The sequence below is a fragment of the Anopheles maculipalpis genome, chromosome 2RL (assembly GCF_943734695.1).
Source record: "Anopheles maculipalpis chromosome 2RL, idAnoMacuDA_375_x, whole genome shotgun sequence".
Lineage (NCBI taxonomy): Eukaryota > Metazoa > Arthropoda > Insecta > Diptera > Culicidae > Anopheles > Anopheles maculipalpis.
Window position 1 is genome coordinate 50,881,799 of NC_064871.1, and position 18,539 is coordinate 50,900,337.

The following is an 18,539-nucleotide window of genomic DNA, read 5'->3' on the forward strand; positions in this document are numbered from 1 at the left end:
GATAAGTAGATAATAAAACAAATCTTTTGTTCTTAGTTGTTTGGGTCGACGCGGGCGTCTGTGACTCCCTTTAGAAACATTACAAAAATTCGATGTCAATACAGCTCAAAATGGCCAAAAGAAGAGAACAACGCTTTTTTCGAAAGCAAAAGGAACACCTAGATTGATTAGTTCAAGCATCTATAACACATATTTAGGTTTCTTGGCATCAGGACAAAACATTACATAGCTTCTTCAGAACCTGGCTCACATGACACGCATATGTACGCAACGCTTTTAATACATTTTTTACATACTGCGCCGACGAGAATCTCCAGCTCCTGACACAGGCAAGTTAGCGTTGGCGCTCTTATTTTCAACGCACCCTTTGGCAAGTTCTTCGCCTGGCTTGAAAACAAAATCTGGTCTAGATATCTTTTCTTGTGTAAGTTCTTTGTACAAGATTGATTCCCACCAACTAAAGAACATTGGAAAATGAATAAACAGGCCATCTTCTACAAGCACTTTTCACGGAGTACTTTCTACACATTTGCTCAACTACATCAACTCCGTACATGATCGAGTTGTATAAAGACACAGTTTCAGACTTTGATTTTATGTGTCCTAAGTGCACCAGGCAAACTGATGCGCGGGTGTTGGGAAAGCATACACAACGACCAAGTAAGCCGACAAATCGAAACGTGTAGGCTACTTGTTTGGACCTGCAAGCATTGTGCTAGGGATCCAAATACGTAACAGCCAGCAGGTGATGCTTTGGGTGTAGAGCGGACGATAGGGGCACTCAGACGAACCAGTGCTACCACTAAAATTGTGGTAGAGTGTACGAAAATGATGCTTTTATTGACTAGCCGATTGATGATAGCGAAAATATAATTATGTTGTAAGCAAAAGTAAAAGCACGTATTTAGTTGAATATTTTCGTCCATTTTATTGTTCTATTCGTATTGACATGCATTGTCACGAAAACGCGTTCACGCCAGTGCTGCCAGACTTGTAGATGCACATCCGACACTCGTTCACAGCACAGCCATCACAACTTTTTTTGCCTATGGGACAAAAATGTCCCATATGGCGGTTCTAAGCTTAGAAATGATTTTTGAAAGTATACCATATGGAATACACAATTTTTTATCGGCGCATTCGAAAGATCGTTAAAAATAAATACAAGTCAGAAAATTTCAATGGGTTGTCACAACGGCAAGCGGAATAACACACCTGTTTCGAGTGCGATGGGGCAAAAAAGTACCATCGGCGGTTCTAGTGTTAAAGAAACCAAATTCGAAGACCTCTCTGCTATACCTCTATCTATCTAAGACCAACAGTTTCGTTTTAAATATTAAAATGTTTACAATTGATAACATTTTGGCATAGTTCGTTTGTTTCGAGCAACGAATGATAATACTATGCACTACGATAACACCTAAAGGCGAAAAGAAAAATGTTTATCTTGACGCTCTTCTCCATTGTACCATTTTCGTTTGCATCCCCAACGTCAGCCAGGCCAATTATTACCGCAAGTCATGCTGAGTTTGGCATTCTGTTCTTTCTACCGCAGACTAGGGGAAGAACAGAACACAACGGTGTGATCGTTGGTGACAGATGCGGGTCTGTAGTAATGTACACTTAACAAGACTTGTTAAACGCTTAGTGCTACACTTGATCATCATTTAAAACCCCTTATACGGGGAAGTAAGATCCATTAGATTAACATTCATATAGCGTTCGTCGGGGGATGTACAGAGAGATAGAGAGAGAGAGAGAGAAAATATAGAAAGCATGTAGTTCACTCTAGCGCCATACTATAATCTAACTACATATAATCGTTCCCTTCTTTCTATCTTGCGAACGTTTCTTTTTTAAATAGACAGTGAAAGAGCGTACTGAACAACCCCCCCAACGGTCGGTGGCAGCGGTAGTGCATTGGATGGATGGTGTAATAATTTCTCGATAATCTTCCTGAGTGTGCTAAAAATAACGCGAATGGGCAAAGAGGACCGAGGCCCCGTTCGTCGAGATTGCTCAAGCAAAGCCAAATTGCAACACGATGGACGTCATTGGCATAAGGCAAGCGAGCATAGGACAGGCGTAGGAAATTTTCTTACCAGGATTGATACTTTTACTCGCTACAATATGCAGGCAATTAACTCATTTGGAAAAGCGAATTTGATTTATTAGTTTACCAGCTAAGTGCTGACTCTGTGGCATATTTGTTTACAAGAACCTTACAGCCGCATAGCTAATTATTGCCACAAAAAGCTAGATTATTTTGCTTTAGTTTACTTTAGTTGTTGGTTGTAAGACTAGGGGAGACTGCTACAAATATTGTTCTTCTTCTTGGCTTAACGACCTTCTAGAAGATCACGCCGTCCATCGAATGGCTGACTAGACTTGCTGATACTTCCTGGTAGAATAGTCAGTCGTCACTACGAGGGAACGGTTTGGATTGAATTTGAAACCCGATCCTGCCGTTTGGAGACCGGTTAACATTTTTTATTTATTTATTTTGACCGGTTAAAAATATTACATATTTTTGATATTACACACTCCGGCACGACCGGCTATAGAATACCTTTACAATATTCAACTTTTTCTTTTTCCTACTCAAGCCGGCTGTTTTCAATGGTTTACTAGATTTATCGATACCACGTAGTTGGATAGTCTTCGTCCTCACTACGGGGGAACGGCTCGGATGGGATTTGAACTCTGGTCCTGCAGTTTGAAAACCGGTGCCACTGTCGTATACACCACCGGGCCGGCTTAATCAGCAAGTCTAGTAAGCTATTTGCTGCGAAGGTCGTTTGGCGTGATCTAGTAGGTCGTTAAGCCAAGAAGCTGCAGAAGATATACTACTGTGTCCGAAAAGTAAGGTGACATTGGATGTCAAATTTTGCGCGCCTTAAGAAGCCCCTTGTTTTTATTTTTCGTTTGTCAATATGAATGACTTTGACAGTTCTTCCACGTTTCAAGTCACAACATCAATTCGGCTAGGAGTGACAATTTGTTTTCCAAGTTTCCAAGTCCAAGTTTGTGGAGAAGCGCTCAAGTATCAAATTTTGTTAGCACAATGAAATACGAAATCAAGGATTTGGTGGTCAACAATCGGTCGGTTGACGATACGAAACCTTTCAGAACCTACATCCGGCGAAAGCGGCCGGATTTGTGGAACAACAGCTGGTTTTTGTAACACGATAATGCGCCCTCCCATACGGCCATCATTGTGAGGGAGTTTTTCGCAACAACTGGCACCCATATTGTTCCGCAACCGCCGTATTTGCCAGATTTGGCACCAGCTGACTTCTGGCTGTTCAACAAGCTAAAACGGCCACTTCGGGGACACCGTTTTCACACTATCGAGGAGATAGAAGCCGCAGCAACATTGGAACTGAAGAACATCCCAGCATCCGCGTTTTCCACCTGCTTCGAGGAATGCGAGAAGAAGTGGAAGAGGTGCATTGCCTTCGTTTGGCCTAATAATAAAAACCATTTAAGAAGAAAATGCAGTCACTTTATTTTTCGGGCACAGTAGTATGTTTATGCAAATACAAGTCACATTTACACAGGACATCGAACAAGTTTGTTCTATTCAAGCTGGCCCGCGTGCAAAAATGTGTTTAAATTCGCTGGTATACTGGTTTAAAAGCAACTTGTTTGTTAGAATGAATATGGCTGCAATGTAAATCAGAGAGCTGATCAATTTTCTGAGTTATAATCCTACATTCAAGTAGACTATCAGAGACTTGCCCATTGCATTTTTTTTTTTGCAAAATAATTGCAAATGCCGATCCTGATTAACGATATCTCTCATCCTTTGATAGCCTTCCTTCAAATCTTACTCGGTAAGATCTATTTCGGTGAGATGTTTAAGTGTTTAAAGTCGTCGAGGATTCCATGAATACATATCCTGCTTTTAGGAAGATCTATCTCTGTCAATTTATACTTAAGCTCAGAGCTCTAAGCACTCGCTAAATTTTCTTGAGGATTCAATTGCATCCAAACCATGACATACGACTGTGTCCGAAAAATAAAGTGACTTCTTAATGGTTTTTTTTTATTAGGCTACATGAAGGTCATCACCTTCGAAGTAATTCCCTTCCGATGCAATGCACCTCTTCCACCACTTCTCCCACTCGTCGAAGCAGGTGGAAAACGCGGATGCTGGGATGTCCTTTAGTTCCGCCGTCGCTGCGGCTTCTATAGTGTCAAAACGGTGTCTCCGAAGCGGCCGTTTAAGCTTGTTAAAACAGCCAAAAGTCGGCTGGTGCCAAATCTGACGAATACGGCGGTTGCGGAACAATATGGGTGCCAGTTGTTGCGAAAAACTCCCTCAAAATGATGGCTATTTGGGAGAGCACATTATCGTGGTACAAAAACCAGCTGTTGTTGTTCCACAAATCCGGACGAATTCGCCGGATGGATGTCCACAACCGTCGGATTAGGATTAGATAGTACTCTTTGTTCACCGTTTGGCCCTTCGGAAGAAATTCCTTGTGAACCACTCCACGGTAATCAAAGAATACCGTCAACATCACTTTGATTTTCGTCCGGCTTTGGCGCGACTTCTTGGGCCTCGGCTCTTTCGAGGAACGGTACTTGCTAGACTGGTACGTTGTTTCCGAGTCGTATGCGTAAATCCACGTTTCGTCGCCAATTATAATCGATTTCAGCTTTCAAGCGTAGTCTGCCAGCATCGTTTTGAAGACTTCGATGCGATTCCGCTTTTCGAACAGGTACAGGCATTTCGGCCCCAGGCGTGTCTCAGGCACCAGTGGTGACTTGAAACGTGGCTGAACTGTCAAAAACATACATATTCACAAACGAAAAATAAAAACAAGGACCTTTTTTAGACGCGCGAAATTTGACATCCAATGTCACCTTACTTTTCGGACACAATAGTATCTGAGATACGTGCAAGAGTTATGCTTAGCCGACAGGAGGTGATATAGAATCTTTTTCCACTCGTTTCTCTTGCCTTTTCTAAAAAAATTACAATCCAAATATTCACACACAACTAAATGCAAAGAACGATAAGGTCCAGTCTGATTTTTTAGACCAATATATGCATAGGGCACTAGGGTGCCTTACAAAATAGAAGAAAGAAATAATTATGTTTCGAATTATTTTCTTTCAATACACTACGAAAAAAAATGCTATTTCCTTTGACTTTTAAAGATGTTGATCTTGACCTACCTTGTCTGCTGCTGCTGTGCTAAATGAGCTGTTTGCCCAGTGCCAGCTTATCACATACCGCGATTGTGAATGATTGCAGTTCAATGCAGCGTTACTCACAAAACGCATCCAACACCAGCACCAAAGCATGGGAATCAATTCCAACATGAACCTCAGATGCTTTCCATCACGTTGCTTTGTTGGGGCATATTTTGATGATCGGTTTTTAAATTTTTTTTTAAGCCACCATCAACACTAACTGTCCATGGCCACCCGTAAGATGATTGCGTTTGCAAACAACCGCAATCCGTATCATAATCCTAATGTCTTGCTTCCGTCATCTCTTCACATGTTCACGGTCAGTGGGTTGGTTGGTTAGATGTCGCCTGGACTAGCTGTTATTCTCTGTCTCCTCATCTTCTTGTGCGAGGTCCTGTCGTCATGCGTAATCGCCAATTCCATTAGCGTGTGTGATTTCTTACGCCAACTAAGCATCTTGGGGGTGTGGTTCTAAGTAAAACGGGTTCGGTTTTGTCTGTATGTGTGGCCTTTGTTTGAATATCTGTCAGACACCTTTTTAAGCGTGATCAATTGAGAAAGCATGGCGTAGTACTTAATGAATTGGGTTTAAAAAAAAGCTTCATTGTGAGACGAACTTCTGGTGATGTCACAGACGCGCGCTGCTTACAGACGCAAATACAGAAACTCCCCTTTATCGGTGGGAGCCCAAAAAGTTGTATGCTTTGAACGAGCAATATCCACACATTTCACACACAACACACACACACACACACACACAATACTATCACCGAAAACTACGCGATCGTTATTTAGACGGCTTCTGCGAGAGGTAGATCGTGTGCGCAGCTGGATGGTGGTCTCTTTGCTGCCGGTTTTGCCGAATCATGCTGACAGCAGACAACAGGCAACAAAGCAGTGCCCGATGCAGCGCATGTGTGCATGCTTACGGGGACACCACCGCGCACCACGCAACACGACCACTGTACGTTCGCTCCCTTCACTCGCAGAGATAGCCAGAGCTCGTGCTGCGTGTGTTGATACTTATCGCAACCACACAACACAGTCGATTGCGCAAAACAGGGTCCCCCCACAAACCCCTTCTTTCCAACGGGCCATGCGCTCACTCTTGGTCGACAGTGGCTGATCTTGTCGGGATTTTCTTTCCGCAAGAGATCGCTCTTTCTTGCGGGTGGGCGAACGGGTGAGTTCCTTCGTCTGACGTGATATGGAAGTCTTCGGATCAATAGCGTAGACCTTTCTGGACCGATCCGAAGTTGCTCGATCGTTTGAACTTGACCACACGAAGAGTTGAGCTACAGATCACGATCAAAGTAACACGTGCATAAAGCACAAATAAACTATTCTAGAAAAGGGAAAGTTTTTCACCTCTTCTGTCACGAAAGTCGCAGAGCTCGGTCGTATCAGTGCGGGGAATGCAAAATTGATGACAACAAGTTTCTGTACCTGATTTACGGACCATTTTCTAATCGTCAGTCTGCTTAGTGATAAGATAAGGTTCGGCGCGCCCGGAGCCCAACCAAAGCCACAGGAGTACTTTGGTCTCACAGGCCACACTATGGTTGATAAATTGCAATTATCCATTAAATGCAACTCATAGGCGGAGGTTTCGGAAAGAAATGGATTGCGTCGTTATTGTGGTAGATATTTCTTAGCACACAAAAAACGAAATAACTTCGTGTTCCTGAACCTCGTTACGGAATTCCTCCGAAATGGTGGTTACTATTGGTGTTAATGGTTATTTATTCACGGATTTTGAAGCAAGATTATACAGAACAATTTGACGAAAGGATTTGGACGATAATTGGACTTAGCTTAATCTACGCTAATATATATTATCCGATTATTCTTCTAGAAAAATAAATAAATTCAGTCTGGAGATGGTTGGTTAGTTTGTTTATAGAGAATTTGATTCTTTTGAATTCATCCCGCTCGGTCTGATCTGATGATTAGCATGCTGAGGAGGCCATAAAAACATCAGATGAGCATTACGCGCCACTTTACGATCAGCGTTTAAGACAGTTAATTATGTTAAGTCGAGTGTTAAAACCACAATTTGGAGAATGCTCTACACAGTTCCGCAAGCGATCCTTTTGTACATTACCCAGAGGATTACGTACATCTTGGACCACGTGCCGGCACCACCACCGGTTGATTCCCATCTCTGTGAGCATACTAAATGAGCGACTAGTTTTTAAATTTCCTCACCCCGAGCGATGATTAAGTATTGTCGTAATTATTTTGTCAAGTAATCATCATGCGGATGCTGGTTTTGAAAAGTGTTCACAATAGCTTTCGCTAATCCAAGTAGGTGATCTTTTCATATTGTCCACTCCTACCTTCACTTCAGTGCAGAGCACGTGGTAGAAAGACAGTCTGCGCACGCACAGCATCAACAACACGTGCCACCGGGAGAACCCTCCCCACCCAAAGTGCCGAATTTTCACGATACTTGTCGCTCCGAATGGTTTCACCCCGCAAGAACGGTAATCGTTCTAAATGGAGCCTAGAACAGAACAACAACAGTGCCAACACTACGCCGATTCTCCACAGCACGATTGCAAGAACACACACTAGTTCGAGCTAATCGTGCTGATTCATTGCTCAGCTACGTAAAGCCCGTGCGGTGAGTCGCACATTGAAGCTGAGCACCGTCAACAACGTCCGTATGAGAAGGTGGTGATGATGTTCCTCGTTATTGAATGAAACTTATGATTTCCACACACACGCACACTATCAATAGGCATGTGAAAGAAGACCAAATGGAGCAAAATGTACCGTGCAGTACTTGATTGTTAGGACTATGATGAAGCTGATCCGGAGATCGAATTGTTAAAGATCTCGATCTCGATCTTTTAGGTTAGGTGTGACGTGAATGCGACTATCAGCACCTACACTCACGCACACACTTCGCGCACAGTTTATTTTTTTTTTTCGTTCCATACACATGCAATACTGACGCAACAATAGTGCGAATCAACGTGCGTAGTAGCTTCCCGCGTGTGCCAAAACATGACACTTCACAAAACATTCTCGAAGCAACCCGCACTATTCGTTGGAGCAGGCTACTAAGATGAGGTGTTGTTTGCCTGTTATTGCCGCTTTCTTGTGAAGGGGTTGTAGAAAATGGTATTTCCGTCTTTACATAACACTCGCAAATAACGTGGAGCTGTTGCTGTACATATGTATGACTGTGGTGACTTTAGATCCGATCCGGCTTGAGGGCGGTTTGAAGAGACACCACAACTTTATCATCGTGGGGCAAAAGCTGTACCCAACACACACAGCAGGACAGCAAGTTTCTACTACTTACTACTACTTGGATGCGTACGGCTCAAGAACCCCGAAGGAAACCTTGGGTGTTGCTGCTGGTGGGTTCACGAACAACGGCTGCCTGTTATCACTTCGATTACTCCAACGTCGCGGAATGTCCTGACTACGCGCCGCACCACAAACCACCTTTGCCTGCTCCCCTTTCGCCACACGTACACACACACACAGAAAGCAGCACAGTTGGCAGGGAGAAATATAATTGAAATATCACATCAACTAGCACGAACCAACGAACGAAACAGCAGCGCAGTGCACAATCGCGATTCTCGTCACACCCCTTCCACCTTTTTCACCTATCGACCATAACTTTTTCTTTTGTAGCTTCTTTCCCAGTGCTTTCCACTTGACTCGGCTATCCTACCACACAATCACTTCACACAGCAGCCTTTGCATTTCCCGTAAAGCTCTCTGGATGAGGTAATACTAAAACGCAACGCAACATAACACTATGTTCTTGGTGCTGCGGCTGGAACTTAGTGGGTGGAAAAACTTGATAAAACATAAAACTCACACGAACAGCGCACAAACACACAAACACTTTACGGACACACGAGTGGAAGCTTATTTACAGCCCACTTTGCGTGAGCGCAACGATTACACTTCACCAGCAGAATTTGTAGGACTCGCGTGAAACAGCCGTATCGACAGCAACAGAAAAGAATAATGAACAATAATAGTGACAGGTCGTTGCTCACATACACGTGCGGCTAGACAACTGTACTGTAAGTGTGCGTGAGAGCGAAGCAGATTTACAGGGTTAAAACAGGTGTGACATCGACAATTATGGGCCTGTTTCTTATTTTGATTATTTTTGCACTACGTTTGTAACTAGCAATGGATAAAGAGTTCGTAATTAGTGTATGCGTCTCTTCGCTACATAAGCATACATACATAAGCTCGCGTTTAGAGGTCTGAAAAGAAGGTTAGCGGTCCTAAACTATAGCAAACTAAACTTGAAAACCCCTGCAGTTAACGACTGATGAAACAAAATGCACCATCAGAGAATTGTCAAAATCAAATTTTCTATGACACATGCGCTCGTTTACGGATCGTAATTCAATACTACCCTGTAAAAAATAAAGCAAGTTGATGTCCAATAGAGCGTCCCAGTGTGCATGTTGTCGGAAAAACGGAAACGTCACCATTTAACGTACTTTTGCGGGAATGATGGTTTGAAAGCGTAAACAAACCATTTACGACGAACGTCCCAAGGCAAGGCAATAAAAATGCTCGCGCGCAGTGAAACGATTGTCCAAACGCGCGACTTCAACTACATCGGTCCAGACTGCCACAGTTTCATAAGATGCTGCTTGTGCCACTGTTATACGCCTTTTATTTTTTACATCGTATCGAAAAAAGCGCTAGACATGACCGCCAAAATGCTGCCCGTGAGTATGGAGGAAGGCGTCAGTGGTACCGTCATGTTGCGTCTATCTCTAATTACGTTCTTCTGCCTCCCATTCCATCCTTAACAGCCACAACATAACTTCTTTTGCGTAAACTGTCTTCCTAAACCACGGACGACGGGGAATGCGGCGAATGAACTGTATCAATCTGGCAGCTTGTTGAACAACCCCGAGTTTCTGGCCATGTTCCAGGGATATGAATATTATAACCCGTACTATGAAAAGTTTGCCACCAAAAAACGTCTCATCATCACCGAGCACAGCAAAATATATTCCAACTACAAGGACATCGCTCGCAAACCACTACCGGCCGATGTAAAAATAAGGAAGCTGTATAAACTTTTCCCGCCGATACATCAAATCGATTTCCAGAAGTATGCATCGATGACCGAAATGTACACAGAGCTTCGTAAGAAGTACAAGGCGATACGTATGGCCTACAATACCGGCGTCAGCCATTCGTTTTATGATGGTTACGATATGCTGGTTGAACGGACCCCGTTTCGAAATACGCAAACGATACGGGACCTGTCACGGGGAGGTGTAAACCAGTCAAGCTTATTTGCTACAGATACGCTCTTGATGCGCACGCAAGGATCGGATCTATTGGGTAGTATCGGTGGAAGTGACGTAGATGATGCCACTTCGGTACAGTTTAGCTCGCAATCTTTGAACGACGAAGAGCAGCATCAGTTGCAACTGTCCGAAAGCCAACAATCGGTATCACAATCGATACACAGTTTGCATCTGTCCGTAAGCCAAAATTCGACAGTACCATCGGTATTCAGCTCCCAGGATGTACAGCTGCAACCTTCATACGGTTCGATCGATATTAGTTCGCAAGATGTTGAGGTCGAACCGTTACTACCACTGTCTGAGAGCATCAGAAGTATCTCGCCCAATATCAGCGAATCGTCTATTATCAGCTCCGTACCGCGGTTAAGCGTCAGATCATTGCATGGTTTTAATGACTCACAGGAAGCGGGACCGAGTGGTTTGCAGCAGCAACAGCAGGTTATTCATGACTCCCAGGAAGCGGGACCGAGTGGTTTGCAGCGGCAACAGCAGGTTATTCATGACTCCCAGGAAGCGGGACCGAGTGGTTTGCAGCGGCAACCGCAGGTTATTAATGACTCGCAGGAAGCGGGACCGAGTGGCTTGCAACAGCTGCAGGATATTAGTGATGATTCTCAGGAAGCGGGACCGAGTAGATTGCAGCAGGAACAAGAGGAAAGCGTCCGAGGTGCGCCACGTGCTAAACGTCGCCGTTTGTCATCGACTCGTAAGTGATCTGATGTGACAACTAACGTTTAGTAAATTTTACTTTTTAACATGTACTTACGCTTATTTTGCAGCCGTCAATCCAACACCCCAGGAAGCGCAAGCGTCCCGTAGCTCGCGAGTGAGACTGCCGAGAATGCCTGGAGGATAGGATAAAGAAATTGTTCGTACTATCTGTCAGCGTTATTATCTTATTCTACTTTTTGTTTTCAAACGTTTTCATGTAATTTTTGTCGTCACGTTTAGTTTAAAAAGGGAAATGCAAAGAAAATTGTTCGTTTAGATTATGTTGCATAGCGTTAATTGATTAACTTGAGTAGCCATTTTATGTAATGTGGCGTAAAGAATTGTTTGTTTGTTAGTTTGAATTCATCTCGCCTAACCGGTTACCAAGCGTTTGTTTTTCTTTTCCGAAAAAAATAAATCATTTACAACAAGCTCTGGTCACTTTTTGACGGACGATCCTTTTTCCGTACGAATTTTTATTTGGTCTAGAAAATAAAACTACAGCAGACAAAATAAAAACAAAATAATTCTAAATACACACCACCTAACACAACAAAAAACAACCCACCTGGGTTGGATTGTAGCTGCATCTTGTAGTATGCGTGCGCTGGAAAACAATAGGAAAATTAAAAACAGTTGCCATACACCTTCAAAATACCAATGTTGGATGAACGATCATATTTATCAGCGAATCTATTTGTGATGAATTGTTGAATGATTTTATCCACACGCAACGACACCACCAACTGTAAACTAACAATTCAAGCTACACGAAGGAAAGGGATTGATTCCGAGATCCGCTATAATAAAAGAAAGGTTCGAACGGGTGGCGCAATTCATGTAGGTGGAATTGAAAATGCATTTAAATGTCTTTTTGGTTGTTCAATACACTCACATTCACACACATATGATGGCGCTACTAACAACACCACCACACATCAAGCATACATACGACGATTCCGCACATACTGTCAAACACGCTTCGCGCGCTCCGGTTGCTATCGCTCGACGTGATACGATCACTTCCACGCCTGCTTGATGAGCTTTTTCGATGCCAGTTGTTTCACCACGAAGGATGTAGTGGTTAGCACCACGAGCACAACCGTAATGAGGAAGTAATCGAAGTCTTCCTTCAGCAAATCGAATGTTTTCGAAGGAGATACGCGTGTCACGAACAGATCGAGCCCGTGCACCAACACCAGACAGGTGCTCTCCAATCCCGATGGTGCCGTATGCATGCCTCGAATGTGTGCCACGGTCTGGTTGTAGTTGATGAGAATTTCGTGCGGAAGCGGTAGTTCTGGCATGTACGGTACAATGCCTTCCCCGCGTGCCTTCTCGGGGGATGTGACGGGTCGGCGCGGATCGAGCAATGCCCAGGACATTTCGGCGACGGCACCGGTGGTGAGCCCGATTAGAATGTGCTTGCTGGTAATACCTTTCTCGGTTATGGTTTCCTTTAGTGCGGCCACTGCCATCGGCAGTATGTACGATTGGCGTTCCACCATCGGAAGTGGCGGTGCGTCGAGAGAGCTCCAGACGGTGCTGTTCGTTTGTGTTTTACCCTCATACAGCTCGATCGATGCTGAAAAAAAGGGACGAATAAAATCCATTTGTAATCGTTATTACAGTTATAATTATGGATTAATTAAAATTGAACACTTGCGGTCAATTAGTCTAGTATTCATCGCCAGTTTACAGGAAGGCTTACGAAGATAGTATTTAATATCGTTTTTTTAGACGTTGAAGTGACAAGCCGTATTGCAAAAGGTCTTTGGTCTAATATTAAAGGCATCCTTAACTTGAATTTACCCGTACTGGAAGAGTTAGTCCGGTTGTTGTGATTCCATCATTAAATGTTTGCTTTTTGACTTTTTTTATTCCTGTAGGACGGCCAGCCGTATTACTAACTGCTTTTTGAAATCCCCAACGATGAACATTAATTTGTTTATGTTTTATTGTTATCCAATAGGTCTTTGAAACATGGTTTTATATTTAAAAAACATAAGACTTACATGAAAAATAGAATTATATGTAAAGTTTTACATTTCAAATCTTCTTTCAAACTCGTGTTGAGAATAACAGCTTTTTCCAAGGAATTAATTCGCTCTCACTCACTCCCTACCCTACACTCACTACTGGGATTTAATTCTTTTAAATACTCTTTTGGAAGTCGTTATAACAAAGTAGATAGCTCAAAACTAAAGTGCTGAGAGAAATTTCCGCTTTTAACTTAACTTTTAATGACCGGAGGGGTTTCGGCAGGACCACGACGTCAAGCCTCTCATAACAGCTGTGAGTGCTCGCTGCTCTTCGAACCCCAAAACTCTATGTCGATTCGAATCTTAAAAGAGTTTTAAACACTCTTTGAGATTCGAATTCCAGAAAAGTTGTAAAAACTCTGTTTGAGCAGTTTAAATAACTCACTCACTCAGTACGCACAACAGTAATTCAAACCCTCTTGAAAGTGAATCACCAGACTGTGCAAAAATTCATCTTGGAACAAATACTTTTTGAATTATAATTATATCCTTTAACATTTGCTTGGTAATATTATCAATGTATCAACGACCAAGTGATAACCTTCGTCTTTCGATGCTAACATTTTCGACGCGCAGCATATAAATCAATTGCCAAAAAATGGTTTGATGCAACGGATTTTCAAGCATTTTTCTTTACTTTACCAAATGCTTTAGAATGAATGGCGGCGATTTCTATTGTAATTGTTGAACAATAGTAGTTGTTTACATATTTTCCGCTCAGAAACACTTCTTTAAAAGTGAAGAATCTGCTGAATAACAGACGATTTTACTCTAAATCGTTATTTGTGAATATCCCCCTCCCCCAAAATTGCCCAAACAGAGGCTTTTGGAAAATATTACGTGTGTTCAAAGATTGTGAAATCGCGTTTAAATTACATCAAACACCATAAACTGGTTCGAATTGTGCATTTTTAAACCGTAAAAACTTACTAATTTATGTTTCTAAAACAAGTGTGGTGATTTGTCTACTGTATTGATTTGTTAAAGCGTACTTACTTATCTCGGTTCGGCGTGCCTTGTCATTGTAGTACGAATAAACTAGCCAGTTCTCCGAGTGCACCATATGTAGCGGCGGACGGATGCGCTTGTGCGACATTGAAAATACAATCGAGCCAGAAACAACGTCCACCAAATGCACGTTCAATATGTCTAGAACAAAAGAGGTAATAGAACAGAAATAAGCATCTACACCCAATTTGTCCCATCTATACGCTCATTTTCTCCTACTCACATTTGTGTATGTTATCCGGACCATTGGTAGCGACGGCCACCAGATTCGGATTAATGTATTTGTACAGCACCGAACGATCTGCCATAACGCGACCCTGCGAGTGCACATGCTCAATTGGACTTTTACCTTCGCAGGCAATAATTTGTTGGCTTTTGCTAGCACCGCTCAAATCGATTTGCCACGTTGGAATGGTTTCAAGCTTACCGGCACGGTACTGCACAAGGAAGCCACGCATCTGCGCCAACCGTTGATCGGTGGTGAAGAGATAGAAGTTATCCGCATATACTGCCAGTGATTCTGGCACGACGTGTGCATTATTGTCGTAGTCGAGCAGCAGCAAACCTTTTAGAAAATCGGGACCGGTTTGATGTAATAGCGAAACCTGCTGGACACGGTACGGAAGCTCGATTACACCACCGCCCGCAACCGGTTGTCCCGTGATGGGGTTGAATACGTAGAGAAGACCCTTTTTCGAGTCGCTCTTTTCACGGCCAAGAATGACACATTGGGCCGGCAGTGGATAAAAACGGGATGTGCGCTGTACCAACAGTTTCATCGGCTGCCCATTGCCAAACCCGGTGAAGGAAGGCAAATAGCGCACCCAGTGATGCTTGCCCGATACATTATCGATGCCGAATATTTTGCCACTGGATGTGACCACGACCAGCATTTTGTGCAATCCAAAATCATCCCGCACAAGACCGGCTCGTTGGGCTTTCGATGGTGCCGGTCCGACACCGAGAATATGTAGGATGAGGTTTTTCACGTGTAATACCTGTGCTGTAATGCGCCGCTGGAACGCTCCGAATACATCCCCTGGGAACAGAATTAAAGTAAGCATGAGTGGATTGCAACTAAACAAATGAGGAATGAAGAGTGAAAGAAAAAAGAAAAAAATGCTATAGAAACACACAAAATTACGAAATAATTACCGCATATGCACTGAAATACATAATAATGAACTAATGCAAAGAAGAGAAAAAAAAACCACAAAGCCAATACTTTGATCGATTCCAGTCGATAGTCATGGCAACATAAACTATTAACCTTCGCTTCAATGACCAAAACTACACCCATACTTTGATAAACAACTACCCGTGTAGGTCATTCATTTTGTATGAGAGTTTGCATTATCTAGGATAAGCAAGCATAACTTTTGAGCTGCTCGTCCTATTTGTATGAAATTTTTGAAATTTCATCCTATTTGTATTTCAAGAAAAAATAGTCTATTGGTTGTCTAATTAATAAAAGTTAGTTGAAAAATGAAAAAAAAAAATATTTTTGCTCTTATAGAAGTGTCGGACAATAATTTTCAATCTTTTGTTATGATTCCAAACAATTCAAACGAATGGCTTATTTTTCACTTTTGTATAATTCAAGTAAGTACGTTAGTAAAGACTGGCATAAAATATTTTCACCCCTATCCGTAGGCCGATCATGCATTGAATCTCTTCTAAAACAAGCTTCCGTTACAAAAAATTGACCATTCAGTTGGAAATTAAAGCGGTTGGCCACCAAAGAATGGATTAGGCGTTAAAAAATGCCAACAAAAGGGAGAATTTATGCAAAAATTCAATATAACTACAACAACAGAAACCTTACATAAGAAATTCTTAAGCTTGATTCAAACAAAATAAATAAGTTTTGCAACACAAAGATTGACAATTTTCAAACAAAAAAACTCTGGTCAGCAAACAATTGCTTATCGAAGATGCAAGGTGAATACACTTTTGTGGAAGTAAAAAATAAAAAGAAGAGAAATTCTCAACTAAATGTTATCAGGTGAAAAGCAGGTGTCCTCTTTCTTGAAAAATTCATTCAAATACGACGAGCAAATCAAAAGATATAAGCTAAACATATGACCTACCCGGGTAGGAGGTTATAGGAAAAAGGGGTATATAAATTGAAAATTAAATTAAAAGTATATTTTTAAAAAATACGAAAGTACTTTTTTGTTGTGTATAATAGAACAAATGTAGCAATACGGCCAGGCCGTCCCTTTTGCAATAAAGCAAAATTTAAAAATGTTTTTTCTAGGGAATTCAAAAGTTTCAAACTGATTGCTCCATTATATTAAATGTTATTGAAAAATAAAAATGCAAAACATACCCGAGGTGGTCATTGAAATAAAAGTTAAGCAAACGTAACTGAGAAAACACACAAACACACAAACAAAATAAACTTAAAAAAACTACGATATATCCTGGCTGCTCACGTTGCACCATATGGCTTAACTTCTGAGCATTTGAACTCACATTCCGGTCCATTTTCTTCTGCTTTACAATCGTACGACCACATCGAACAAATCCGGCGTTGTTGTGTGGCGCAAGTGAACGATAATTTAAAGTAAACAGTATTATTGCAAATTTCACGTGGGATTAATTTGATTTAACGGGGAAATCGGCATTCTTACCATTTTTGTTGTTAAGCTCCTCCTCAATTGCTCCTTCCGCATCCGATAGCGTCAGATCTAGGAACTCGGCCGTTTCCACCTCAGCCAGTGCTTCCTCACGTACCCATTTAATTTTACCTTGCTGTACCAGCACGATCGCACCATCTTCGGTGGACAGTAGCACACGGCACACCAGTCCAGCTGCAACCCGACCCGATGAGCCACCGCCAGACGATTGTTTGCAGCGAATCGCAACCAGTTCCGGATCGCCTAACGCATCACCAAAGTCCGTACTGAATTCGATCGGATCAAAACGCACAAAATCACGCAACCGGTGCGCGTTGAGCGTTAGCTTGTTGTTCACCCGATCGACCACACCCTGCAGCAGGATCGGTTCGCCTTCCTGCACCATACGATCAACCAGCGCAGCATCTCGAGCCCCGAATGCCAGTTTTTGGTCGGAGCGCAATGAATAGTAGCGCCCGTTTTGGATGACGGCCGGTTCACCGCCACGTACCGCTCGGGGACTGCCTACCGCTTCTGAGCCGAGCGGTTTCGAAACGACCGTGCTGCTAGCATCGGCCGCCAGATCCAGCGCAAGCAGCTGTTCTTTTATGCCACAGGCAAAGAAAGTTCCGGCCAAAACGCAACGATCCTTTGCAATCCAACCTGCAGCAATCCGGCTCGTTGTTGGACGCGCCTGTTGACCCGATACGGCGTGGTACGGTGTCACCTCCAGGTGGGATCCCCACACAGGTACCACATGATACAGCATTCCATCGTGTTCGAACCAAACTGCTCCCGATGCCGATTCCTCCACCACCGTCGGTATCAGTGACCATTCCCATTCGAGCGTACCGAGATTCGAGTTCCAGCCGCGAACCAGCGCCGGATTGCTGCCGGTAACGGTGATCACATCGTGCCCACTGTTTCCACCCCTATTCAGTCGGGCCCCAGTAGACGAAGGGGTTGCGACGTGCAATAACTTGACGGTACCACGCGGGCCATTTTCAAGCACCTGACGCCAAAGAATATCACCCGTTTTGGCGCTAATTGCCGCCAGCACGTTGCTCTCGGTAGCGACGATTATACGATCGACGGAGGATGTATCAAAGGCACCATCTACTATCTTTCCCACGTATTGTTGTCGCCTGGAAGGAGTAGGCAATCAACCATGTAGAAAACAGGTGGGAGCAAACCAGCCCGTAGACAACAGTGGACTTACCAATCAAATTTTCCTATCTGGTCTTCGTATAAGCCGCTGCAGGTCGATAATAAAACTAGCAGCAAAGCGAACCCACGGGAACACACATGTCCTGCGCTATACCTCATATTTGTAAGCGCGTACATGTGTCTGCACACTACCACCACCGACTACAAAAATTACGCGCTGGAGTTGATTTTTATTCAAAATGAGGCAATTTTACTTTGCTATCGGCAGACGAGATGGAGGCAAACGCGGTGTTGATTGGTTATTTTTTCACCTGTCGGCTGATTTGGACTTTTCGGTTTGACAGTTAGGCTGTCAAAGTAAACACGCAATCCGACAGTTTGGGTTTTGATAAACCCTCAAGAGAGCAGTTGTTAGTGGAATATGTTTGTCGGAGATATTATTTACTTACTCCTCAGGCTGTCTTGGCCTG

The 18,539-nt window shown here is 43.0% G+C and overlaps 3 protein-coding genes across 3 annotated transcripts in view; 2 read left to right on the forward strand and 1 right to left on the reverse strand.

Moving 5' to 3' along the window:
* LOC126558700 (probable G-protein coupled receptor Mth-like 5) overlaps nt 1-18,539 on the forward strand; it is a 200,865-nt gene that overhangs the window by 60,209 nt on the left and 122,117 nt on the right. The gene's annotated exons all lie outside the window — the stretch shown is intronic.
* LOC126558227 (uncharacterized) lies at nt 9,765-11,376 on the forward strand. The gene is made up of 4 exons (XM_050214195.1): nt 9,765-9,926; nt 10,014-10,958; nt 11,175-11,226; nt 11,300-11,376. Exons 1-4 carry the CDS (start codon nt 9,765-9,767, stop codon nt 11,374-11,376), a joined length of 1,236 nt encoding a protein of 411 aa, XP_050070152.1.
* LOC126556991 (ER membrane protein complex subunit 1) lies at nt 12,251-18,266 on the reverse strand. Its single transcript, XM_050212605.1, has 5 exons — nt 18,122-18,266; nt 16,918-18,047; nt 14,505-15,320; nt 14,270-14,422; nt 12,251-12,816 (listed from the first exon to the last, which is right to left on the reverse strand). The coding sequence occupies exons 1-5, from the start codon at nt 18,244-18,246 to the stop codon at nt 12,251-12,253; spliced, it is 2,790 nt and encodes a 929-aa protein (XP_050068562.1). The 5' UTR covers nt 18,247-18,266.

Coding starts and splice junctions, on each gene's coding strand:
- LOC126556991 (XM_050212605.1), bottom strand. CDS start 18,246: ATGTACGCGCTTACAAATATGAGGTATAGCGCAGGACATGTGTGTTCC. Junction 18,048..18,121: donor CAGATAGGAAAATTTGATTG/GTAAGTCCACTG, acceptor TACTCCTTCCAG/GCGACAACAATACGTGGGAA. Junction 14,423..14,504: donor TCCGGATAACATACACAAAT/GTGAGTAGGAGA, acceptor CTTTTGTTCTAG/ACATATTGAACGTGCATTTG.
- LOC126558227 (XM_050214195.1), top strand. CDS start 9,765: ATGCTCGCGCGCAGTGAAACGATTGTCCAAACGCGCGACTTCAACTAC. Junction 10,959..11,174: donor GTTTGCAGCAGCAACAGCAG/GTTATTCATGAC, acceptor CAGGAACAAGAG/GAAAGCGTCCGAGGTGCGCC. Junction 11,227..11,299: donor TCGCCGTTTGTCATCGACTC/GTAAGTGATCTG, acceptor CTTATTTTGCAG/CCGTCAATCCAACACCCCAG.